This window comes from Chlamydotis macqueenii, chromosome 4 (assembly GCF_036417535.1).
Source record: "Chlamydotis macqueenii isolate bChlMac1 chromosome 4, bChlMac1.mat, whole genome shotgun sequence".
Lineage (NCBI taxonomy): Eukaryota > Metazoa > Chordata > Aves > Otidiformes > Otididae > Chlamydotis > Chlamydotis macqueenii.
In genome coordinates, this window is record NC_141559.1 from 68,531,231 (window position 1) to 68,558,183 (window position 26,953).

The 26,953-nt window shown below is 39.3% G+C and overlaps 1 protein-coding gene and 1 long non-coding RNA gene across 2 annotated transcripts in view; one reads left to right on the top strand and one right to left on the bottom strand.

The window, feature by feature from the left end:
* The window catches only part of CPEB2 (cytoplasmic polyadenylation element binding protein 2), a 51,976-nt gene extending 26,349 nt beyond the window's left edge, over positions 1-25,627 (bottom strand). The window contains exons 1-4 of the mRNA XM_086747234.1: positions 24,278-25,627; positions 21,269-21,547; positions 10,834-10,924; positions 2,141-2,191 (exon numbers count right to left, since the gene is read on the bottom strand). Coding sequence (XP_086603360.1) covers positions 2,141-2,191; positions 10,834-10,924; positions 21,269-21,547; positions 24,278-25,474 — 1,618 coding nt within the window. The 5' untranslated portion in view covers positions 25,475-25,627. The remainder of the gene's footprint in view (positions 1-2,140; positions 2,192-10,833; positions 10,925-21,268; positions 21,548-24,277) is intronic.
* A 451-nt stretch (positions 25,628-26,078) lies between these two features.
* On the top strand, positions 26,079-26,640 carry LOC147601012 (uncharacterized). Its single transcript, XR_015258394.1, has 2 exons — positions 26,079-26,296; positions 26,384-26,640. It is a non-coding gene; the product is annotated as an uncharacterized LOC147601012 (long non-coding RNA).
* The last annotated feature ends 313 nt before the right edge of the window (positions 26,641-26,953 follow it).

The following is a 26,953-nucleotide window of genomic DNA, read 5'->3' on the forward strand; positions in this document are numbered from 1 at the left end:
CCAACTCTTCTCGTCCATCTTCCACCCTCCAAGGCACTAATTGCAGGAATACAGGGAAACGTTAGCTTGAATCCACTCAAGCAGAGAAGGAAACTGAAGTCTACAACTTTATCAGCAAGTGTTCAAGATGTAATTCTCATTGCCACAAATTTGGAGGAAGCCCCTCAATTCTCGCTAAGAAAGAAAGGTTGTGCAGAATCTGAGCTGCTGGAGCTTCCCAGCAGCTGTTCCGAGTGCTTCTGTTCTCATGCTGTATGGAGCTGCAGTTCAGGTGCCTCTGAATACTACACGTGATTGCATGGGACTTCACTGACAGGTACATCAGGCTCTCTAGGTACACAACAGAGAGCTTAGGTGTCTAAACCAAGGCTCTGAGGTAAATTCTAAAAGGCACACCTAAAAATTAGGTGTTGCAGCACCCATTTTTTAGATACTCAAATTGTTATTTTTATCTCACCTATTGAAGGCTGGAAATAATACTGCAGCTTTTAAAGAGGACAGCAGTCACATTAAGTGCTAACTTCCAAACTACAGTAGAAACTCCACCAGCATTAATAACAAACAAGATATTATTCAGTGCATATTCTAGCTATGTAGTAAGGTTTTCAGGATAGACTGGTACCATTGAGATGCAATTTTCCAGTGTCTGTGGTAACAGCAAAACCCTTTTTCCTAGATATTCCACAAAGCAACAATGCTTCCCACATACCCTTTTAGCACGCAAAACTACAAACAGAGAAGCTCACCATTCTAAGTACTAAAACAAATGAATTAAAATTAGATTAATTTCTTACTTTGATTGCACTGAGGTATTTCATAGTTGCTCATAAGATTGCTTAGTTTTTAATACCTTCCCATCTAACACTTCATTATAAATCAGCAGATAATAACAATTGCACATATACCACCTGAACAAACCAGCTTATAGAATAGGTCTTACAGTTCCATACATAAAGTTAACTATTGTAAATACTGTAACATCAGGCACACTGAAATTCAACATACAGGAATCAAGATTATGGCCTGTGTGGGCTAAACATTAATTTTATTTCAATAGTTAAGCAGCTATTTTCACTTTTCAAGATACTCCACTATCTTAAAGAACTATTCAATACCAAAGGACTTAATTCTTCAAATGTCCGTTGTGCAGTATTTTCCTTTACTGAGTATAAAGCTAAACCTCAATTTCCTTAAAATTCTAAACATATACTCAATGTTACACAAAGGAAGTTAAATATATTTTACATCTTATATCCATTTGCACAAGTGTAAATGACTGTGCAAAACAGTAAGGCAATTAAAAAAAAAAGAGGTCCACAGAACCACAAACCTGAAGTAACTATTCTACTATTCTGACTGTATTTTTTAATAATTAGGTCTTTACTGGTAATGTTTAGACCCATCAAGTCAATGACAAAAGCATACTTGCTTCTGGTACAACAGTTTCTACGTTTTCTAATCTAGAGAAGCTGTGGCATTATAGGTCTAATTTTTCCCAATGTAGAAAACATTTGTGTGCAACTCCCTTGATTTATTATTGACTTAGATGGATTACCAAGCTCTGCTTCCTTCTTTAGCCTTGAACAAAGGCTAAAGTTCATGCCTTCACTGAGTAGCAGATGTTCATGAAGTTTGACCTACTGCGAGAGGAACGTGAACATGAACTCTAACTTCAGAGCATTTTGCAGCTAGAAACATATTTGACAAAGCTAGTTCCAAAAAACTCAACAAAAATAAAATGTTATTTCACGTAAGCGCAATACAAAGTATACAGTTCACTCTTTATTTACACAAGATGAAAAATCATGCCTTTCTGGCCATCTTGTTTTTCTAATTCCTGTTTCTGTATAATAGATTTCCAGTAGATCTTTGGCGAACATACCACTGGTTTGCTTGAGAACAAAAAAGAACAGTGCATCATTACGAGCATTTCAAATTTCACATAAGCTAGATATAATGAAAGGCTGTTGGAAGATTAGCTCTTGCCATTCAACTCTGAAAAATGGCAACAGTCCCATCAGTGTTGAAGACTAGAGGCAAGTATTTCAATAACAGAATATAATAGTATAATTTTATACCAACATGTCAAATTTAAGCTAAGCTAGAGATAATTAGAAACTGTTATAAGATTAGCACTTACCATTTAACATCAGAAGATTGTCAGTCCCTGGATGTGGATAACTCAAGCGACCTTAAAAGAAAACAAAACCCAAAGAACAAAACAAAACAAATACAGAGGTTTTAGCTATCATGCTAGAAAAAAAATAATGAAAAATAACTGCTTAGAATTTAAATATAAACTATATTTCCAGTTTGCCTAAGGGAAATAAAGAGCTAATATTTAACTCCAAGCACATTAACCAACAATACCCTTGACCCAAGTTAAAGCTGACAAGAACAGACTTCTTAACCTTAATTCTCTGGTCATAAGATCTGCAATGTGCTTTGGGATCAGCTCCAATAGGATAAAGCTACTTTTTGTTTCATGACACCCAGAAATAGTGCTGACTGCTTTAGTCTTCTCTTTCACAGTGACTGTGACATTGCTTAACAGAGTGGCATTTCTACAATTCAGTGCTTCTCTACTGAATCTATTTAAGAAAAATCATGTTAAGAGGAACTAAGGCATTAAAATTTTATTAACCAATTTATGACTGTATCTTGGTGTATTACATATAATCATTGTATGCAATATTTTTCAGTAAATCTGGCAAAACCAGAGTACTGGTTTACCTACAGAGTTAACAAAATTAAAGAATATGATCGATAATATTTTCAGCATTTTATACCGAATAAAAACTACGTTAAAATCTCATATTCTGATTTTATAATTTTTTCAAGTATTACATTTTACTACATTGCTAGCATTTATATGTTACTAGTTAAATGAACGGTTTAAAATGCACAGCTGAAGTGTCTGTTCACTACAAATTCTTTTTTATTAAAGGAGACGTTTTCTGTTTACAGGAAGCTGCAAACATACCAGTAGCACACACTGACCTAGAGAGACATTTACAATAGCTGCTGTGTTTGAAAGAAGTGTGCTTTAATGTGCAAAAACTACATTTCCGTCTATCTTGCTATTCAAACATACTTCCTTGCTTATAATCCATAAGCATATATAAAAACATACTGTAACTTAAACATCTAAATCTTTTGGAGGAAATTAGTATGTTTGTGGAGGCATAAAGAAGAATCCAGTCTGGAAGCAATGGGTGTTTAGAACTCACACAAGCTTAAAGGGAAATATATATGCAGACAGCTTGCAAGATGTAAGTATTAGTAAGACATGGTCATACCCTAATAAGGCTCACTCTTTCTAAAACGAAATATAGGACAAAAGGGGGGAAAATAAAAAAAGAAAACCAAATCAGCAACCCATATATTAAAGTTGTCTAACAATTCCTCTCATACACTGTAGGAACTATTTGCTTCGGAATTTAAAAGTGTGGAGGAAAGCAATGAAGAGCAAAGGCAACATCCTGGAAAAGGGCAGACGAATGCCACCCAAAAAGACTCTGCTGTCTTCTCTGACTTCTACAGAATTTTTGAGCAGGCTTCAGTAAGATACAAACAAAAAATATTTGTAGGAGCCTCTGTCTTTATGTTTCTTATCTTCAAGATGTTCAGTTTTAACATACAAGTAATTTTTTCTGTCATGCTGAACATTTACAGGTATACCTAATATTTATTGGAACTACAAATATTCTGCCCTTCTAAGCAATGCTGGTATAATAGGAAAAGAATTGGGAACAAGGCATCCTTAAACTGCAGTCTGGGAGCTGCCACTGGTTTGCTCAGCCTGTGTCTAACAAGTCACTTTGCTTTAATGCCTATTTCTTTGGTCTATAAAGGTAACACTCATTTGCCTAACAGCATGGATTTTACAAGATTATTTCCCGTCACCATCATGTTTATATATGGTGTGACAGAAATACTTGCAACAATATGAGCCGTTTCTTGCAAATCGGAATGCTGTATCTAAGTAGAACAACAATAGAAATTGTGAGAAATTACTATCTCATCTTGAGCCTCCTCGAGCCTGTGGTGAAATTCTTTCTCCCTGTCTGTATACGTTTACCTTCTTTTCCTACTCAGCAAGGAAGAAAAAAGGTACTTTTATTTTTCCTGTAATTATTACAGAAAAAAGAGGTCAGATTTAAGGCCTAGCAGGACAGAGAAGCCCACCAGTGTCAACATCAGGAGAGGAAAATTGTTTTAGAAGACAGCAAATTCTGGGTTTACAACTCTGATTTTGTATTTTTTTTTTGCTTTTTTTCCTGATAGCTTCACAAATAAACTGCATCTGAAACATAAGTGCCATACTGAAAAAGCTGAAATAACAAAGCACTCCTCATTAACTAGCGGGGAGAGAGCGCACTTGTGAGCTGGGCCCACTGCTGCAGCATAAAACTTATGAACCACACAGTGCAAAGAAACCCAATCTTGCTCTTTGAGATGAATTTGCTAGCTCAGATAATGAATGACTTGAGTGTTAGAAAGAAAAATGAGTACCACAGTATTCGGTACATGTACATTTGTACCGATACTTCCTGTAAGTCTTATTTACATGGTTATTTCAATGAAATCATACTATCATACTTTGTATTATTACATTCTGGTGAACTTAATACTTGTATTTACTACCTTGTCTAGTACTTGGACTTACCACGTTAAAAACATTTTTAACATAGAAGGTATGCTTACTTTTTCAAAATACAATTACTGCTATTTGATACATTAACTTAGGTTCTTATCCCTCAGATTAGTCTGTTGAAGCAAAATGCAGTGTTTCTGGGGTGTTCACCTGAATTTAATGATATACATAAATTCAGAGCACTTCATGTCTGGAACTGGGTGCAAGATCAGTCTTATACAGAGCTCAGATTACACTATCTTTTTAACAGATTATTATAATTAAATGGACACATACAGTATTAAATACAGAAGATGGGAGTACCATCTTATAACAATTTACTTTGCTTCTATTACAGATTTCTTTCTAGTCAGCTATTTTTTTAAGACATCGAACAACATGCAGTGAAAAGTGTACCATTTTAAGAATTGCCCTCACCACAAATCCTATGTAATCTCATCCTACTTCAATGTCAGTAATCTAGAATCGTATAAACCTTTCAAGAGATATTCTACAGATTTCAGTGGCCTCTGCCTGCTTAAAAAAGAATTTTTGATAATATATGAAGATGCTTTTCTAGTTTAAAATCAAACACAAATTAGAGAATATTTAATTTTTAAACAATAGACATATTCAATTCCTGAGAAATTAAAAGTAATCACTTCACTGACTGTCTACAGAACTTAGCTCTACAGCATCCAAAATAAGTAACATGCTGCTATCTGGAACAAATACAATGCCTAATATTACAGTACTGTATCATAAAGTAACATGTTATAGAAATTTTCTCTGTGCAAACCTGAACTGGCAACTTCATCACCTTATTGTTAATTAATAATTCTCATGTATCACAGCTAAATTCAAAATAGTACTGCTAAGTATCAAATATACCTGCTTCTCCTTCTTATACAACTAGAGCTCTATGAAATTTAGCCCCCTCTTCCATGTCTAAATGTGATTAATGTTAACAGAACTGCCTGGTATGTATTTCTCGTAACATAGTCTTCTGTAAGGACAGGGAAAAACAAAAAGCTTGCAAATAAATTTTGGAGGGTTAGTTTATCCACTAAATTCAGTTAGAAGTCTTGCTAATTCAAACTATGAGGAAAGAGCGACAAACTTAGTTTTAGCTACGTTTCTGTAATCTCATGTTACTAATACGGGTAACGGAAATTTAAAAATTTTTATAAGCCTCTTCTGAGCATACAGATGTACCTTTGCTTATTCACTTTTCATTTTAAGGCAAATTCATATCTACTTTTGGAAATGTGTACTTTATATTCCTATTTAACTAAACTGTTGGAGGAATCCCCATATATTAAAACATTTGGGATAGATTTAAGTGTAACGATTGCTTTAAACATTACTGATCACAGTTTCAGAAGTTGGATATTTCATAACTACCTCTCTTCTTTTTTTTTTTTTTTTTAAAAAAGTCTTAAACAGTTGAAAGAAGAGACTGAGAACCACAAATTCCTTTCCCATCTTCCTTTTTTTCAAGAGATCTCCTGACACAAAGAGAAAAAGCTTCCAAGTTAAGCTTCTCTCAAACTACTTTAACAGACCAGTGAATGGCTGAGGATTGTAGCAGTTTCTGAAAGCTCAGTTTTTGAATCAGTGTAGTTAAGACAACAGCACAAAACCATGTTTGGACAACACCTAGTTACAGAAAGCCTAGATACTACACTTTCAAACGTTTGTGTAAGAATTATGTAAGTCATAACGAGGACAAATGTGCTGTCTCTGACAGTCAATCTATTTAGGCAGTCGATTAGTCTTAATATATTCTTTTATCGTAAAAAGTTTCTATGATAGAAAGAGAAAATAATCTGTATGCACAATTTCAAAGCCGTTTATATGACTAACAGCAAAGTTTTTCCTTCCATGCTTTTTTAATATAGCCTCAGAAACTCTTTTCTGAGCACAATTTGAATTAATCTGGGAAGCAATTGCATAACTTTAAACTTAGAGCTTTGAAACACAAAATATAAAACAAATTTATTTGAAAATAAAAGTTACGATATGCAAAGAAAAAAAAAATGTTCTCTACTGTCTTGCTGAGTCACCAGTGCTTTCCTTTTTACTTCACTGAGCTTGTGCCAGCAGGTTGCTTTTAAGAGAGAGATGTCTAACAGCCAAAAAGCTCAACTAAACCAATTTAAAGAGAAAACAAAACCAAGAAGCAAGACACACGTTTAAGTGCATCAAGTTATTTCTCCCCACAGATAGGCCAAATAACAGTGTTTTACTTATATTATTTATTGCTAGCTATACAAAAAATGTATTTGTGTAACTTTCCCTCACAAACAAACAGAAGAAAAACTCAACATAAAGTTAATATTCCTTCTCATTATTCCCGCTAATACAGCTACGGCTAATCCAAGCTCAGTACTACCTTACATCTAGCTTGCAGAGCTAGAAGAAGAGTTGGCCAGGAAACAGAGATTAATTTTAAATTGAGTTCAGTATCAACACTCTTGCCTTACAAAAGACAAGCCCTTAAATTACATGGAAAATAACACAGTGTTTACTACAAAGATCTTTAAAACAGTAGATAACAGATTCCCTTAAAACACCTGCTCCTCAATTCTAATACATATTCCATGCAAAATATAACCATTTCTTCTAAGTTTTTTCTAATCTCTTTTAGCTCAAATGTATTGGCTTCCCTGATTCTGTAATTTCTAGAATGCAAGTTTTCTACATCTCGACATCAAAAAGCATTGGTATTTGGGGGAGGAGAAGAGGAAAAAATGCAAGTACATAAGAGGTATGTCTGGAAAAGTTATACTACCAATATCCATATATTTCTGGCTATCAATATTGCAATTCTTCTCTCAAAATAGTTTTAACAGCTATTAGAAGAATAAAAAGGGTATTTAAGAACAATGATGTAAAAATGAATTAATTTATTTTAACTTTTATTACTTTTAACTTCAGTTTATAGTTCACTGATTGGATGGGGTAATCTTAAACATTACTTAATGTCTTATTATCAAATGCATTTCAAGAAAGCTGCATGGGAAAGATTAGTTCTAATATGATCAGTATTTCTGCTGCAATGACTAGTGAAGTCAAACATCTATTCTCAATTAGCCTACCTTGAAAAAATGTCTTATTGAAAGCTAAAAATTACTTCTTTCTTTTCATCATGTCTGTAGTAATGACTAAACTTTGTCTAAGTGAAGCCAAAATCATGCATCTATAAACAATTTTTTGGCAGGCATAAACTTAGCTTTCAGTGAATCATATTTGAAATAAAGTTTTTTCAAGTTCATGAAAACGAAAGTGGTGAAATATGACTTCCTTCTAAAATGGATCTTGAAATGCAAAACTTAAAGCTGTGAGCTAGTACACACAGTGTCTGTTCTGCATTGTGCAAAATCTGAGACAAGATGCTTAGTCATACTCCAGATATTGTAAGCAGCTAAATCTGAAACACGTGCTTAAAATTCCAGGGACTTTCATTTTACTGCTGTGATCAGATATAAAAGATGCATTGTTCTAGTGTGCTTAGATTTACTTAAAAACTTGTCAGAATAATATTCTCTAGTTACAAAATATTCTTTAGTTACAACAAAGTATGTTATATAGTAGTAAGAACAACAAATAAATAACAATAATATTCTTACTCATGTGCATTCTGCAAGCAAGTATGATGGCTTCTTAAGTAAATGTCAGATTTTCTGTGGTGAAAAGAAAAAGCCACAAAGACTGAAATAAAAACATTAGTATTTCATGGTTTGCAGGGGAAAAAAAAAAAAAAAAGTTGAGTTGCTAGGAAATTACAGAAATGCCAACTAATGGTGACTAAACAGAAGAGAGGTAGAGGGGAACTAAAAGGCTGTTCTAGGATGTGATCTCTTCCTCCCATTTTCAGTCTGTAAGGAAAATTTCTCATGTCTTACTGTTAATAATGTAGCTGTTTCAGCTAAATATCTTCCAAAGAGAAAAAAGGTCTTAATCAACCAATTTAAATAACAGCACACACTCTATTTAAATTGACTTGGCATGTGCATTGTCCTCTGGCACTCAAACAAAAAAAAAAAAAAAAAAAAAAGGATCTCCTTTGAATTCATCACTATCTATGGCTTCCATCTGTTTTAGTTCAACATAAAACTTAGCAGAATTTTCACTGTAAGAGTATAATGGTGAAACTTAAAAAAATACCCAACTCTGAACTGCAGACTGAAACTATATACTCATGTCTCTAGAAAGCACAGAATCTCTACGGAAACTTTACTGAGTTTTTCAAAAGTATGTATGAACCCAATTCACTTTAAAATCTTAAAGCTTTTGTTTTCTCTTATTCTTGCTGAAAAAAATATTATTGGAAACACATCATTTTCATCCACTGTATCACAATGAAATACGAACAGATGAATAAAAATGGGTCTGTTCTGTGCTCACTGTGCCTCTGAGAACTCTTCTGCATTATATAAGCCAAAATGAAAACAGCGAAATGGCAGGGGGAACAGAAAGAGCAACCACTTCCATTTGTCATGTCAGCGTGCACAGAAAGAAATAAATAAACCAATTGGTTTTCAGAAATGTGAGAGGTGCCGACGACAGTGTGTTGCAACAGAAGATCTGCATTCTCTAATATTATGCCTAACAGTAGCTTTGCATTTTAATATCCTTCTTGATGGTAGATTTGGGTTCAGGTAACCAAAGAAACATTAGTCACCATCTGAGCGTGGCAAATTTAAGCAACAAGGCTTTGAAATAGGGATGATCTAAGTAGTTACCTTGTCTTTGGGCAACATACTCATGCTTTTAGTCCACAGCAGTTACCATTGGACTGTTCACGGGTTTCAACCCCTTTGTGTTACTTAGTAATGTTTTGTAAACATGCAGAATAGATAGAAATTGAATTTAATAATGGACTTAAATGATAGAATTGTTGAAACTGGAATTAATTCTCTGTAGGCAAGAAACAAGAGATCAGATTTAAGAACATCTAAGAAAAATTAATTTCAGCTTTCACTCTAAAGAGTAGAAAAAGTAACTGGTTAACTAAATGCATCTACATACTGATGCTTGGTAGACATTTTCAGCGTGGAAAAAACCCCAAACTTTTGGCTTTAGATTGTAAATTTTACAACACTGTTACATCCTACCCGAATACTACAGGTCTTCCAATAGATTATAGATCTTAAGACATCCATGAGCAGACTCTAGTAAAGTGTCTTTCAAATTAGGAGAACACAGGCCCTTTTGTGGCAGTGTAATATATACTAAGTCTAGAAGCCTCTAGAAATGAAGAATGGATGGGACTAAATAACCATTAAAAAAGAATTTTATTTTTCCCAATTGCTTCAATACTAAGCTTAATTGCTGCAAAGCAAGCCTGAAGTCTTGCACAACTTTAAAGTTAGGTTGTGTTAGTCTAGTTATAACACCACAAATGAAGTAACATTTAATCAGGACAAATCAAATGGCTTGGGCTCCCTGTCCTGAAGCTCAGTGGGAAACACCACCTGAGAATAAGTATGGAAAAACGGAATTCAAAAGAGTTAATGTACAGTGAATAGAGAAGTTAAAATTGAAGCCCACAAATATTAGCTATATGCTTACTGCTGTGGCTAAATTATTTGAACAGGGCCCAAAATGGTAAGTTCCTCTTGGAACTTTAGTGTTCCAACACCAAACCCAAGTGTATTTCTGGAGTTCTTCAGACAAACAGATACTGGACCATTAGATGCATTATTATCCTCCAGGAACTTTGAAAACATATTTGAAAGCACAAAAACTGAATTTATCAGTGGATTTAATTTTCTTTTCACCTTCCATACAATAAAGGGAAAATTAAAAGGCTAACACTGGTAGCGGTTTGATTCCCCTCCCACCCTCTTTTGACTACCTCTAACAGAACAGTATGTCTTCACAAACTGAGGTAGAATTTCCTACAGCAGACAAGGAAATTTTAAATAAAACCAACTATGAATTTCTTGAGGGAAAGGAGGGAAGGATAGAGGGGAAAGGGAGGAAATCCTATGAAGACACTAAAACTTCAGTTTTAAACAACTGCAAACCGGTGTTTTCAATAAAATACAGCTTGAAATTGACCCTTTATATGAGTTGAGAAAATAATTCATTATTTTAATATGAACCTATAATCTAAATTAGCAATCACTAATAATTCATATATGCAGAATGGATGACCCTTTTTTTCTGTATTTAGCATAATAACATACCTTTAAGTGGATCATGCTCTGCTCTCATAATGTCAATAAGGGAGTTTTCCAAAGAGTGCATATTCAGACTGTCATACATTCTATTTCGATCCTAAAAGAGAACAAAATCCTTAGTATTGGAATATAAATTCTGTACTTTTTTAACAGGAAACTTGATAGGAAGACAAAGGTGCCTTCTAAAGGCTGTACGCTCAGACACTCTGGAGATGGACAATGATACAAAAGCTTAAGATTCCTGAATTTATTAACAGTAAGACCTGATTTTATTAACAGCTAAGTTTAATAGCATCCAAATATAAAATTAAAGATGCACTGTGAAGAACTCTTCTGTGTATGCACTTTGATAGCCTGTGATTGCTCGCTTCCTTCAGAACTGCTTGAATCCATTTTAGTGATCCACAGCAGCATTAAGCATTAGGCTGTTTAATGAAGGAGACTAATGTCTGTAAGAGATCCATTTCATTTCATGCAGAAGTTAAATAGTGAGTAAGGTGGGGAACTACAGGACAAGGAGGACAGTCACCTCACATGAAAGAAAGCATTTTCTTAGTGCTTGGCTAAGTACCCGGCATGGGCCTTCAGCCCCCTGCTGAGACTGCACTTCCTGGCTTCTGCATGATTAAACTGAGACCCTCTGCATACAAAGAGTTGAGTTACAAACGGTCAGTACTAAATGGTTAAAGGTTGGAAAATTAACGCTAAACTATGGAAAAAAAAATCACAAAGCTTACTAAGCGATTATCAGCCACACAGAGAACATTTTTTTGCGCATGACGATTAAGAAGCGTTACCATAATATCTTACACATATTGTCACTAAAGGTAATAAAAGTTACTGTAATAAATCATAAATGTTTTCACTGATTTTATGTTCAACTAAGACATTTTCTCCCATGTTTTCTAATACACCTAAATTACAGAGAGAGAAAAAAGATGACTTCTGACTTCTTTGGTCTTTCTGAGATACTTTCAGAGACTGGAAATAGTTTGCATTAAACTGCAATCTCTCCTACTTGCAAGGCTTCTGGCTGGACTGTATTGCATGTAAAGGAATCCTGTAATCATGCCTTAATTTTACTCGTCTTGTGTTGCACTGTAGTAATTCAACAGAATTACACCACACACATCCCATGACCATTAAAATTCACTAAAGATGCAGCCATCGACTTAGCACATACATACACACTCACTGTGACTTTCTATCACAGTTCTGCAAGAACACAGATTAATTTCAAACTAGATCCCTTAGCAGGCAGGTGTTCTTCATGTTTAGGGAGTGAAAAAGTAAGCTTTGAAATAGGGGTTTTCTATGAATCAGAAATTGTTACTTATTGAGAGCTTTGTAAAACAAGCCATGATGAAACTAAGGTCTTAACTTCAACCTCTCTTAGGAAGTTTAGTTAACTTGATACAACATTGGGATGAAGAGAGAGAAGTCTTTTTTCCAGCTCTCTCTCCCTCAAACAACTGTAAAGAGTAACAGCTTCCTGTTGGGTAAGCCATCTGCTATGTTCATTTGATTGGATTCTTTATTTTCTTTTTGAAGCCCTTAGATAATTTTAATAGTAAATTTTAAAAGGAGGTTTCTCCGTCTCCTGCCATGTCCCACACCAAATGACACTGACACTTTGCGAGGTGATCTTCAACCCAGTGTGAGTGCCAACAAATCAGCAGTACTATTTTACTTCACAGGAGCCTTATTTTGGGAGTAGTTGGCCTTCATGCAGTTCTCTAGCTGGCCTGAGAAGCAGCAGAATGAAAGTGAAGCGATTAATCTGCTTCCATGCCCTCACAGGTTTCTCAAAAGCACAATGGAAAGAACCTGCTTACCACAGCAACCTTGTTCTCTATACAAGGTGTGAGCAGTGACTAAGCTGGATCTGTTCCATACCACCCCCTAGTATTCAGAAGGTATCTCATCAGGATTTTTAATGAAGTCATAAATTCTCAGTACTCAGTAGATAGTAAATGCTCTTGCAAAAACCAATGCTGAATAAAGAGAAAACACGCTTTGCTACCTTTGTAGCTGACAGGGGAAAAGAACTAGTACTGGTAAAAACTGGACTGAACTGTGTTACACAATCTTTGTCCCAGGCTCACGAAGTAAGATTTTCTTATTTATTTTTGGTCATCGCAATATACATATATGTTGAGATAACACATGACTATCTGGCAAGTGGTCATTACTGTAGACTTAACTTTGCTCTGGATAGCAGAAGCTTGTACGAAAGGGCTCCATCATGGTTAATCACTAAAACTGGCCCACTTGGTCATGGATCTTACAGAGAAACAGAAAAGTAAAACACATAACGTGTTTGTGACTCATTTGTAAACTGCTCCACTGGCTGACATGCTGCAGTGATCGTAGCTTCACCCTTGCATCATTCTGTTTTGCAAGTTTTGTGTATCCAAAGTGAAAGATCTTGCACTGCTGGAAGCAGAAGAAAAAAACCTGTTCCGTTCCAACTGTCTTTATACCTTAGAAAGTTCACATCTATAAAGCTAAAAAAAAAAAGAAAAAAAAAGGTTTCTTTGAATTCTCTTACTTCATTTCTGGCAGTGGAAACACACAATGGGCATTCTCAGCCATTATGTTCAAAGCAGAACATAAGTATTTCAATAATGTAGGTCACATCAGCAAAAATTTTCTAGAAAGTTCTACTGTAGGAAAAAAAAAAATCCACAGTGCTTTGAAATGGGACAGTTCTACTACAGCATGCTCTACTCGATCAGAAAGCTTCCACTGTGATTTTCCTTGATTTTGGGACAAGCATGAAAAGTACTACCACTGAACATGACTGGTTTAGGTAGTTTTCCATGCATGTGGAAATAGTCCTAATTCCTGGGACTAATTTTAGTTTCATTATTTCAACACGGTTGATAAGCAGTTATCTTCTAAAACAACCTGAAACTACTTTTAAAACAACATGGAAATAGTCCCAAGAATTAGAACTATTTCCATGTTGTTTTAAAAGCAGTTCCAGGTTGTTTTAGAAGATAACTGCTTTATCAACCGTGTTGAAATAATGAAACTAAAGATAATCAGTAGTACAAAGGCATCAATACATAAGCATATATGTTAAGACAAGTTTTGTATCATCCCGACTCCAAAAGCCCCTTTTGTCAAGGCTGAATTCCTGTAAAATATTTTGCATTTCCCTCACCTCTGTGGCTCATCAATCCTGTGCTAAGCAGCAAGTGAACTCTTGCTGTGTCAGAAGGTCCATGGCTCAGCGGAATGTCACAACATAATGCTAGTTTTTTTTTTTCCTCAGAGCCAACAGTCAACTTCTTCCAAGCACTATGAATTCTCACACTAGATTTTCTTTTCTTTGTAACTGTATAAATGTAAACATTTGAAACCTGCTTGACCTACTTTTTCAATACCAGAATTCCATCTGCATTCACACACAGAACTGAAAACATGGTTTTGGTGTAACTACCTACAGATTCAGAGGTATATGGCTAAGTGACAAATTGCCATCTCAACTTAAAAATTAAAATTATGTGAGAAACTTTACCTGAAAGTGATCATTATTTCTGAATTTTTACCAATTTACACAATATAAAGAACCATGAATAATCCTACTCATAGAATACAGCTAGTGCTAGAAGGACTTTTGGACAACATCATGCAAAATACATCTACAGAGTGTGCATTTTGTAAGTCCTCCACCCATATAGCTAAATGTGGAACAAATGGGAGGAGGCAGCTTTCTCTGAAGAGCATGTTTCAGCACTAAATTGCTGGACAAATCATTTTTCTCAGCACAATCTGTTTAGGACTTCTAAATATATCCACATAATTTATGCAAAGATTATCCCATTTGAACATTTACAGAAACTCAGTGCAGTCACATCTCAAAGCTTATATATTGTCATTTACACATAAAGCAAATACAAGGACAGAGACCATTAAACAGTGAATACAATTTTGCTAATCTTTAACCACAAACACTAACGATAGATGTTCATAGTTAAGAAGTTAAACAACTTTGAATTTTGGACACAGGCTTTAATTAGACTTCTAACATAAGTATTAAATTGAGTAAATCCAAGTATCTTTAAAATATGCTCTTTTACTTGTCCCTTCACATTCTAAAGAAAAGTAGCATCATCTGATGTGGGCTGGAAACAACTTAAAAGTCGTAAAGCTTCTAGTCAGACTCAAGTATGGTCTTAGCTGGCTGCAAAACTCTGTAGCTTTGACCTTGCTGAATCAACTTAATTTTTTAAAAGCTCAATTAAAGAAACTTTTTTTTAAAAAAAATTCCCAAACTGAAATGTTAACAAGTTCCAGCTTTTCACTGAAAACTGACCTAAATAAAAATGTTTTCCAAGACTGGAAAGTGACAGCTGATTTAATAATAAAGTACTCACAGACTTTAAAAAGTACTTGAATATAGTATTCAGTGTTAACATTAGCAGCAATAATCTAACAATTAAGTACATTATATATTCTATAATATAATCTTTGCTAACATCTAAACTTCAAAGCATTGTCATTTTAGTAAAGACATAATATAATCATAAGTCCCTTGTTGAAACCATAACTAGTGTAAATGAAAAACTTAATATGAGACCCTATGACTTGACTACAATTTTAGCTCTGTAAAAAAAAAAAAAAGCAAGGAGGAAGGCTTAAAGTAGACACATGAAATTGCGTGGTTACTTTCCATGTTGTCATTAGTGGTAAAGATGAACTATAATATCTGGTAGACATCTGCAAGTGGTCAACCTGACAGCAAGTGTTTTAAAATTAAAATGACACAATCAGCTCTGTAAGCTAGCTAAATTAAGCCTAAAATGCACCAAAAACAGGTCTTGCAGCAAAGATACACCTACTCCTGAACTACATAAGCATTTAAAAGCAAACAAAAAACCCCAACAGCATGTACTGTATCCATACTGGAGTACTTCAGCTCAACAGTATACAGTCCTAAACTGGTAACAAACCAGAAACATTATGGAGATGATTAAAGGCTTGGCAAGATTGACTTATGAGGCCAGTCCAGAAGATTTCTGATGATTAGCTTCAACAAAACTAAAGGAACAATTAGACATTTGAAGGGGAAGTTGTTGTTCAAGTTTTCAGTTGGTTTTGGGTCTTTTTTTACCCTCTTCACCCATCCCCACTCCCCGCTCCATCTAGGAATTTCTGTGCAGTCCTGAGTACATAAATGCAAATACATCAGACCATACAGAAATGTACTCTTGGACAGATCTTAGGTGAGAACGTATTCATTTTAACTTTAGAGAACAACTCTGCTTTGGCAGACAGAATGAGGTTAAATACGCTACTTAGAGTATATAACATTGCTATACTATCATCACGGATAGATTTTGTGGAATTTTCCTAACTCTAGTTTTGACGTGCATTAATAGAATGAGTTGTACAACTGAAGCAAATATTAACAGTAGGAGAGAATTCTTAGTTCATAAAGAGTCATAAAAACATTTGTACGATAAGCCCCACAAACTTTCTGCTAAAGATTCCTTTGAATTGTTCATCCGTGCAGCTCCCAATACTATTTACTCAAAGGTCTTGATCCTGAAGTTAAAAGTATGGCAGTAGACTGTTTTCTCCAGTTAGAGATATCTCCAGTATGGTCCCAAAACACAAATATCTGGTCTTGTATGTTGTTTAATCAGTCCCAGGTAATCAATCTTACTGCATTAAAAAGTCTGAAGACATTGTTCTGTTGCAGGTACTGCCTTACTAAAAATAAACTGGTAAAGCCTGGCTTATAAACCAGTGTTTGGACAATTACAGTCATCCGAACACTTCAAGAACTTAGCAGCTGGATACTCCCAATGCCTTCAAGTTTATCATGAGCTGCCAAACACTCCACACTTCTGGAGAAACAGGCCACCTATTTAGGAGACTAAACATGGTGTTAAGAACCCAACTTCAGCAACTTGCTGTTCATCTACTGTTGACTGGTATGTGTATCACCTAGATTAGTCATTTAAACTGTTAAGGTACATTTATTAAACTGCACTAAAACTATCATATTGAAAATCTGAAACCCTTCGAACACAAGTGATTTTAAGACAGAAGCAACATGACAGCAGTTTAAATTAAGTATTTAAAACTAACACCTGATGTGAAGTACAATCTTAAAACTCATTGTGCTTTGCAAGTGTTCCATTTTCTCTGAAAACTGTAGCACATTTCAGAATTAAATAGAAACAGAAAAATCTGCATTTGTGAGAGATGGTACCTTACCATACAAATCCCTGGCTGGAAAGCTATATTCAAGCATAGCATAATGCTCAGCTTTTAGGACCACAAACATTGCATGTACTTCTGTTTGAACAAACAGGAAGGACAAATCAAGGTGAAAACCACCCAGACATGCAGTGTATTTCCTGAACTCAAGAGACACAGAAACTAAATTCATATTCATAGAATGCAGTTTTTAATAGAATGAAAGCAGTTAAACACTGACATGTATAACACTGAAGTATATTATTAAAATGTTATAATAGGGTTTAGTAAGGTTATTTGCAAGATCTTAAGAAACATTAAGCTTGTAATTGAAATAGGGCTAGCAGACACTGCAATTAAAAAAAAAAAATAGAAATTGTTAATTATTTTTCTCATCCAAGGAAGGTAAATGAAAAAAGTGAATATACAAAACACTTCTGTGCTTGCATTTTGGCCACAGAAATGCCCAAAACATGCTTTTTTTTGGGGGGGGGGAAACACCCAGTATCTGGGATTAGAACATATTTTTAGCTTTGCACTCTATATTAAGTTTTTTTGTACTTTAAATCAGGGAATAAAAGAGAATATTCGTATTGTCTGACTTCTTGACATGCAAATTAAGTGCCTAAATTGGAATCCCAGGGGCTGTATACAGTCAGTGGCACCAGGTATATTATTCTAGAGAATGAGATTATCTAAATAGAGACCCTAGATTCTATCTAAGGAGAGAGAAATAGGCTCTTCAATTAAATGCTTAAGTTAGATGGTGTGAATACCTGACAAGACTTTTAATTGTTCCTGAATGATTCTGGTACGAGGCAACAGTCCCTTCTTCCCTGTTTGAAGTACCTATAATGGTACAAGCAGTGTGGCAGAACTTAAACTTGTAGACATAATTTTGTCTATGTAAGAACTTTAATTGATGCAGTTGGGTTATCTTAAAAACCTGAGGGAGAAAAAAAGCTTCTTACAGTGAGTCACATAAAACTTGACTACTGTCTTATGTTTAAATCACTGTTGCCATGATGTTTAACTACTTTTATTTAAAAACAAACCAAAAATTCTTGAATTGGAAAATTCCCCAGAAATATGTCCTTTGTAACAGCTGTAAGCAAAAGCAGCTTTGCTATAACTAATGTGGCCATTGTGAATTCAACTTCACATGGGACGTGTTTCAGTTTTAACTATGAAGTATGGAAATTCTGCTTTCAGCCTTTTAAGTAATACACATGATTACTTAATTCAGTTATCAGTAATGATATTCATTGTCACTGGTATATTAGTATTAATACCAAGAAACATTACGTTCATCAGAATTTGTATCAGTTCTATACTGGAGACCATCCACCAAAAAAGAAGTTTCATGGAAGAGAAAAGCTTTGAATTTTTATACAATTCCTGTGTGGTTTATCTTGTTTGCATGAAGTTTTACAGAAACTGTGGATGAGCTGACACTGCTGAATGCCATTCAGACTGAGCAAAAAACATATAGCATTTTTTAAAAATGGTAACAGAATATTAATGATTTACAGAAAGTTAGTCAGTGAGGACACTGGCTTTTCCAAGCTGTTTTCATTTGCTAAGCTTGAGCTAGCTAAAGTTCAGAGGAGAGTTGCTTTGTCCCCTACCACACAAAATGATTATGGCAGTTAAAACAAAGACTCATGATCATGTGGAAAAAGTATTCTGCAAAACTGTGAATAATGCAGTATTAACACTCATTCTAAGATGTGTCTGCTCTGTGGAAGCCTTGAAGAAATGAGTAATTTCTATGTACGCATAAATGCTTTCACGTATACAAATGGCACAAAATTTAATGACTGCTATTTTTGAGGATCTTCTGAAATTGCTACTGTATCTTTAAGAATCCTCAATCTAAATACCTCAGCCTTTTATGGAAGGAGACAAGCACAGTACAAATTAGCAAGATGGGTGTTTGACAGCATCGCAATTGCCAACACAAGTCCTGATGAAAAGAAGCACGAGATCCAAGCTCTATTTAACTTTTTCATTATGACTTGCAAAATCTAACAGTCATCACCAGGAATTAACCATGTAACAATAGTATAGTAACTGAAAAATAAGAACACAATTTCAGTGTAGCAAAGTAATTTGTGGAAACATCTAGTGTTTCCACAATAGCAGCAGATAACGCTGCAACCCTTCAAAGAGGATTATTTTTACTGTGTTCTGGAACTATGAATTCGTACATTTAAGGGAGATTTAAGCATGGATAGATCTACAGTGTAAATACAGGCAGACAAACACGTCTGTTAGTGGCTCTGGTGCTCACAGGGAAGACCAACAACAACAAAGTGTGCCTACCTTCTCTCTTTGACACTATCTCTTCAAAAAACCAAAACAACTCCAAATGGAAACATTAATGTAATTTATTATAGAACTAAATCGCAAGGATTATTTTCCTAGCCTACTAGATAGGAATGATTTAGATTACAGCTGGAATGCACAAGACTTTAGTTAAGACATAAAATGAGTTCATCTGTATTAGATGACCGCTGTAGAAGCTTCTGAAAATCCAAAGTAATAGCCATACTGATTGTAAGGCACACTGAATGAGTAAATATATTCAGAACTGCTGCTTCACTGCGTATGAATTCCAATGTGTACGTCACTGCAGTTTCAACATATGACAGCATTAATATTTTTAACCTGCTCCTTAGGCTAACATCTTTGGGACATATTTCAGCATTTACTTTCACCTATTCTTGGAGCCCTCCACCACAAAGCATTACTTATCTGTAATCTGTTTTCCTTAACAGATCAGGTTGAATACATAAAGAATGGCACCTTTTTTCCCATCTTCCAACTCATAGAAAAATTATTCAACTATGCTACTCCAGCTAGCAGGGCCATTTAATGGAACAGGTCTTCGCAGTATAAGCAAAAGCTCTTAAGTTTTCAAGTCCAATGCACTTGGAGCAGAATTTAGGTATGTCCAGAAGTCACCATTAGCCTCAAGAACACGGCAAGTATCAGAGCTCACCTGGGAAGAGTTGGGACAGGACTCCTGTGCCAAATGGAACTCCACCAGCAAAATGGTAAGAAAAACAGGAACTCTAGTGGGAAAACTGGTCCTAGTGAACACCCTTTTGCCACTTTCGCAGTTACATAAGGATTAGCTTGCTAATTGATGCAAATACAGCTGTACAAACTCAAATATAGTCGCAATTATGACAAATTAAACTCTAGGTTACTCTGTGTGAAACCTAACAAAAAACAACTATGTGGAGATAAAGAAACATTTAGTTATTTTCTCTGCATATTATCTTTTTTACTTTTGCTGGAATATAGTAGCTCAGTGTGAGACAAAAAACAAAGCTAACACAACGTAATGAAAATTAAAGACTGTACAGAATTAATGGAACAATCTGCTTTCTATTTCAGAATGCATTGTTTCTAAAATAAGTTGCCCAAGGTGTTTTTGTAACTTAAAAAAAAAAAAAAAAACTTGGCAAAAACTATAAATTGTTAGAATAGCAACTGAGATCGAGATCCAAAATAACAAAGGTCTCCGCTAACAAGAAATGTTATGACTAAATGAATATAGGTAGGAAAGAAAAAAAATAACATTTTACCAACAGGTAACTCAGGCTGGAGTTAAGTGACTTACCTAAAGTCACATAAGATGTCACTGGCAATATCCAGGAGGTGAACTTAGATCTTTCGTTCTAAGACACATCCTCCTGTTTAATACCTCTAAATCTTTGGCTTCCAGCCAAAACATAATATAAAAGTTGCTAGAATGTGGAGGGAAAAAAAAAAAATCTCACTAACATGAATGCCAGCCTAGAATACCAGTAAAAGATGAATATGACAAAGACTTAGAGCCATCTACAAAAGAAAGCCTATGTAAAAGGACGAGCGAACAAAAAACCCCTGAGTTTTAAAGGGATTTATTAGAACACAAGCATTACTATGGGCAGAAAATACTTGCTGGATTAATGGTATTTTGCTCTAGTGCTGCATCAGTGGCTACGGTTTCTATCTTTCTTGCAGTAAATATTCCTAACTAACTGTAAGAATCATATATTGCTGAATACATTGAAAACGTTGGAATTAGTTGCAATTTAGGACTAAAAATAATACAGAAATACACAATTTTCAAGCCAAGTATCGGGGCTGTAATCACTGTTTAATTCTCCTTTAAAATGAACGCTGCCAAAATGCTATGCAAGACTATGAACCAGTTACATACCATCCTTACCTGCAAAGGAAGAAGAGTATTACTGTTGTTGTCAGTTCGGAAAACATTATCTTCAATCCACGATTTTGGTGTCAGTGATGGTGTGGAGCGAGTAAATTTAGGAGGAGCGATGACATTACCAGAAAAGGGCTTCTTCAAAGGAGAGATCTGGTTCATAGTTCCCGGAATTCCCATGTTTCCAGTTCTACGATGGTCTCTGCCATGCATTCCTCCCCAGGATACATTTCCTGTGCTCCAGCCGCTACTCTGATTGCTCCAGGGTGACTGCTTCAGAAGAGGCTAAAAAGAAAGATTACTTTATATTATTTTGAAATACTTGAAATGGTTTTCTACTTTAAAAAACAAAACAAAACCAATCAATCACTAAGTAATTAAAGCGCAGGGATTTTTATAAACCACTCTTTCCTGATAACATATAAATTCATTACTGAGGCAAGGAAGAAAGCTTAACATAGCATCATAAAAGAACTGTAATTCCCATTCCCCCATACATCCCCCCAAAAAACTGCAAGACTTGTGCCAGCAATTTAGATTATCATTTTTAGTAACCACTACCATTCTTTAAAGCTATGCAGTAGAACAATTCCAGGGTCTAAAACTGTGTTACAAAAACCTTGAGACCATTTAATCATACATTATTTGGTATTATATAGTGAGATCTCTGCAAAAATAACACAAGAATTTCAAAGAGGTAATTTTTTAAAAATTACTGTTAATAATAATTATTATTCTTATAATAATAATTATTATTTCTACTCAGCAAGTAGTAGTATTTCACTACATTGAGTAGAAATTTAAAAAATAAAATTTGGATGGCAGATTCATTTTTCCCCCAGTATTTCGAGTATCACTGTCTCAGTATTACCATATAAGAGCATAAAGAGCACTGATTACTGTACAGAGAATCTGTTTGAAGGAGCTATCTTAATATTTCCACATTAAAATGCATTATTCTGAAGCCATTGCTCAAGTATTTCTAGAGTAAAGAACGGGACTATCTGTTGAATTCTGCAGGGTGGAACCTGGGGGGCAGGTTTATGATTTTTTTTCCCCTGTTCAGGCACAGTACAAAGTATTTCTGTATCTAACAAGACCACTATATTCCTCAATATGAAAATGTAAGCAGTCTTTGGAAGGAAGACTTTACAGGATGAGAAGTTTTTACTCCTAAGCCACAACTTGTGCTAAGAAGTGACCTATAGTGGTTGTCATACTACCAAGAGGTGGATCCACTGAGCCTGACTGACAGTCAAGAGCAGTATTTATCTTTAGTGTTCTTAAATCTGACTGTTCTTGGAAAGGTTTTTTGTCAAACATAGAAATAGTGTGTGTGTGTGGTAGTCTGAATTCAGTTCTTCTGTGAAGTCAAAACACAGAACTTATCTCAAAGCTTAGCTGCAAGGAGCCCTCAGCTTGTCATTTTAATAACTTAAAAATTTAATGCATGTCAATACACTACATATTAGATAAAACAGAACTTTCTGAAGATAGAAAAATAAAATTGTAACATCCCTCAAAAACAAACAACAAAACCCAATAAACCCATTTTTGGTCAAGTAATCAGGAAAACATCCCATTCTATGTAATTATAGATAATTATGTTGTAAAACTTGAATACTTTGGTTGGAATTTTGGGAGAGGCGGGCACTCTATTGTGAAACAAATCTTAAGAGATAATGACAAATGTTAACAAGCCTCTAATATTGCTAGCTATGCTGTCACGGCACTGTTTAAGTTTACCTACAACTTGTAACTGAGAGAAAATTCCTGTACACCTCACTGTTGGAAAATTGCTTTGGAATTTGTTTTAAGAGGGTTATTATAGATGTTAAGGACAACTAGCTCCTAATCACGATGCATCCAAATTAGTTCTTGGACAAGCACACTTAATGTGAGATTCCAGTTCCGACAGAAATGCTTCACAAATCCAGCTCTACAGATTCAATCTGACAGGATTTAGTAAGAGAATGAAAGAAAAATTAAGATGAGGCCTATATAATGCCAGCCTTTCTTAACCGAGCAGATGATCGGAGCAAGATGTGGCTATAATGCACTAGCAGGTCCTATTAACATGGACCTGCTTTTCTCTGATTTCTTACAATTAATATTTTGTTCCAGGAAGAAATATAAACTTCCATTTTAACATGGGATCGTCATGCTGCTTGATTAAAACCGGTAGCAGTACTATGGTAACCTGAAGCACAGCCCTGTCTTTCGATACAAATTCAAGCAGTTTCGGGCAAAACCCCTCAGAAGGCGACAACGTTGACAGCTTTCCCAGCTGAATCTACTTTCGGTGACCTGTGCCCGGCCAACTGAGCAGGCCCGGGGGGCGGCGGGGGAAGCGGCTTCCCGGGGAGGAGGCGCCGGCCGGAGCTGTCAGGCTCATTGTTCCGGGGAGACCACGGTGGGGCGGGGGGGCAGGGGTGATACATTCACGGTGAAACTCCTTCTTGTCAGAAAAAGGAGCGTTTACCCTTTTTTATAAGGGGAAACTCCCTCCTCTCATCCCCGAAAAGAAGCGATGTCCCCGGGCAGCCAACGGCGCACCGAGGAGGGCCGGTCACAGCCCCGCCACCTGCCACCCGGAACGGGCGGGGAGCAGCGGCCGGGCGCGGGGCGGGCCGTTGCCAACAGCCGCCCGGCCGTCCCCTGCGGCTGCCTTCCCGCCTGGCCCCGCACCGCGCAGGGGGCGCGGGTCCCTCGGCCCGCCGAGCGCGGCAGGGCGACCGCGGCCGAGCCCCGCCCTGCCTCCGCGGTCTTGCCAGGCTGTCACCGCCGCGCAGCCTCGCCCGGCGCCGGCAGCGAGGAGAGAGAAACCTCCCGGTTCCTGCCACCAGCGGAGCGAGGGGAGCGGAGCCCCCCCCATCACGTCCCTGCGTCGTCCTCCCGTCCACCTCCCCGCCCCGGTCTCCCCCTTTCCGCCCCGGGCTCCCTTCCGGAGCCGGCTCGCCCGGGCTCCTTGCCGCCCCGCCGCGGCTGCTCGGCCCTCCCGCGGCCGCCCGGTACCTGGTGGTGGTTGTAGGAGTTTCTCTGCTGCAGGAAGGCGGCGGCGGCGGCCGCTGCCTGGTGTTGGTGCTGGAGCTGGGGGCTCACAGGGGATCGCCGGTTCTGCTGTTGCTGCTGCTGCTGCTGTTGAGGTAAATTCATCTGCGGCGGCGGCGGGGGGGCGGCGGCCGAGAAGGGGCTGCTGAAGGGCCCGGCGCAGGGGTTGTGAGGAGACACCGGCGAGAAGCTCTGGAAGAAAGCGGGGTTGATCGATGACGGGATCCCCGGGTAGAAGCTGGTCTCGGATTCCGGGCTCGGGGGCGGCATCGCGCTGATCTGCCCGCCACCGCCGCTGGAGACCGGAGGCTGCTGCGTCTGCTGCGGAGGCGGCGACGAGGTCTGCACCGACCAGGGGGTGCCGAAGCCGGGCAGCGGCGGAGGAGGAGGGGAAGCCGCCGAGGAGGAGCCGCCCCCGCTCTGGTGATGGGGGCTGGGGATCTCCGGGCTCTGCAGGCTGCTGAAGCCAGAGCCCAGCCCGCCGGGCAGGAGGTTCCCGGGGCTGCCTAGTAAGTGGCTGTTCGGGGGGGACTCCATGGGGGGCAGCTTGGCTCTCGCCTGCAGCCGAGGAGGAGACGGAGGCGGATTCACGCAGGAGGCGGCGGCCACCCCCACATTGGGGTCGGCGGACACCGATCCCCCTGGGCAGGAAGGGGCGAGCCGCTCCGAACCCCCCCTGTCCGCGCCGCCCTTGTGCTCAGCGGGGCTGAGGGGCCGGTGGTGCGGGTAGTCCCCCGTCCGCGGCGGCTCCGGGGGGCGAGCGCTGAGGAGCTGGAGCTGCTGCTGCTGCTGTTGTTGTTGCCTGTGCTCCTGCTGCTGGTACTTGTCAGTGGGATGGCTGAACTGCTGCTGCTGCTGCTGAGGGGGGTGGTGATGATAGTCTGGGGGGTGGTGGTTATTCAGGGGGTGGCTGCTGCCGAGCTGGGCTGGGCTGTTGAGCTGCCGCTGCTTAAACTCTTTCCTCTTCTGGCTCAGCTGAGGAGGCGGCGGCTGTTGCTGCTGCGGTTGCTGCTTGTTTAAATCCTGGTGGGGGCTGAGACTGGGTTTAAAGTCAGAGGAGGGGTGGCCGAGAGGGGGGTGTCCTGATGCGGGGCCGCTGCCCAGCCTCTCGCTGCCTGGCTGCGGCTGCTGTGTCACCCCCAGGAGCAGCTCATCCTGCATGTTTTGATGGTGCGCGGTCGCCGAGGGGAACGGGGAGGGTGGCGGCGACCCACCGGACACGCCGCCGGAGGAACCGGTTACAGCGGGTGAGAAGGGGCAGGAGGAGGAGGATCGAGAGGCGGCTGCCGGGGAAGGGAAGGGCCCGGCGGAGCCAGCGCCTCCTACGCCCGCCGGTGGGCCGGGGCGGGAGGCGACCGGCTGCGAGAGCCCGGGACTGCGATTCCCGTGCAGCGGAGGGGGCTGCCCTGGCGCGGCTCAGCGCTACTCGCCCCGGGAGCCCGAAGAGACAAAGATCTTGATAACCTGAGGGGGGTCAAACACCCGCCCACCACGATCTAAGCCCCAAAATAGCCTCTTTCTAGAATAAAGCCCTCTTCCTCACCATAATCGACACTATACTGGCTTTTAAAATATCGGAACCTTTTGGTAATAAATAAACCTATTTTTATCAGGGCTTTTTTTTTTTTTCTTATAATCTGCCGGGACCCCCGGCGGGGCGGCCCTTCTCGCCCGCCGCCGCACCCACAGCAATCCGCTAGATCATCGTGAGCGCCCCCGGACAGGTCGCTTCTTCCCCCCTAGCCCCGCTGATGCCTACGTCCGACTCCCCCTGGCCGCTACACCGTAAAACGCAGGGGCAGAGCGGGGCGCTCCCCGGCTCGGCGCCGCCGGCAGGGAGGCCGGCCACCTGCACCCCCAGACAGCAGGCAGCCTCGCTTCCCGCGCCAGGGCCCCACTAGACCCCCAGCCGCCTCCCCCGCCCCCACTGCCGGCTCGGAGCCGGCTGCACCGCCCTTAAGAATGCCGGAACATTCGTCATAGGTACGTCACGACCCCCACCCCTTCGTTCGCCCGGTCGACCTTGGTAATGAGCCGGCGGGCCCGCCCCTTATGAATAATGCATTACAGCGGGCGACCCGCCCCCTCTGCCCGGCCCTGGCGCTGCTCGCGGGGAGGCGGGGTGCTCGCGCTGACCAACGCCCGCGCGCACGGGGCCGACGAACTGGGTGAGCGCTACCACTTCGGCAAGGGGGGAGATTGACAGACTGATAGTAACGCTCTGAAGATCTGCTGGCCTTTTGGATCAGGAGGGCAGTCACTGGGCTTCGACGACGCATCTACCTTTAAGTGGGAAATACCTGAAATAAAATGAATTTATTCCCTTTTGCGGCAGCAGCTGGGACCGCCTTTTCTCTCCGCAAACAGGGCGGGGGGGGGGGGGGCTGGGACGATGGTTTCTTCCGCCGCCTGCCATCCCCTCAGGCGCTCGTTGAGGGAGGAGGGGCGCCCCGCCTCCTCGCCTCGCGCGCCGCTTATTTGCATTGACGCAAGGGCCGCGCGCCGCGGGCGGGCGGGGAGAGGGTGGGGCGCGAGGGCGGCGGCACGAGACGGGAGGGTGTCGAGGCCCAGCCGCGGGAGCCCCGCCCCCTCGCCACGGCAGTGTTCCCGCTGGGGCCGCCCCGCCCAGGCCTGGCGGCG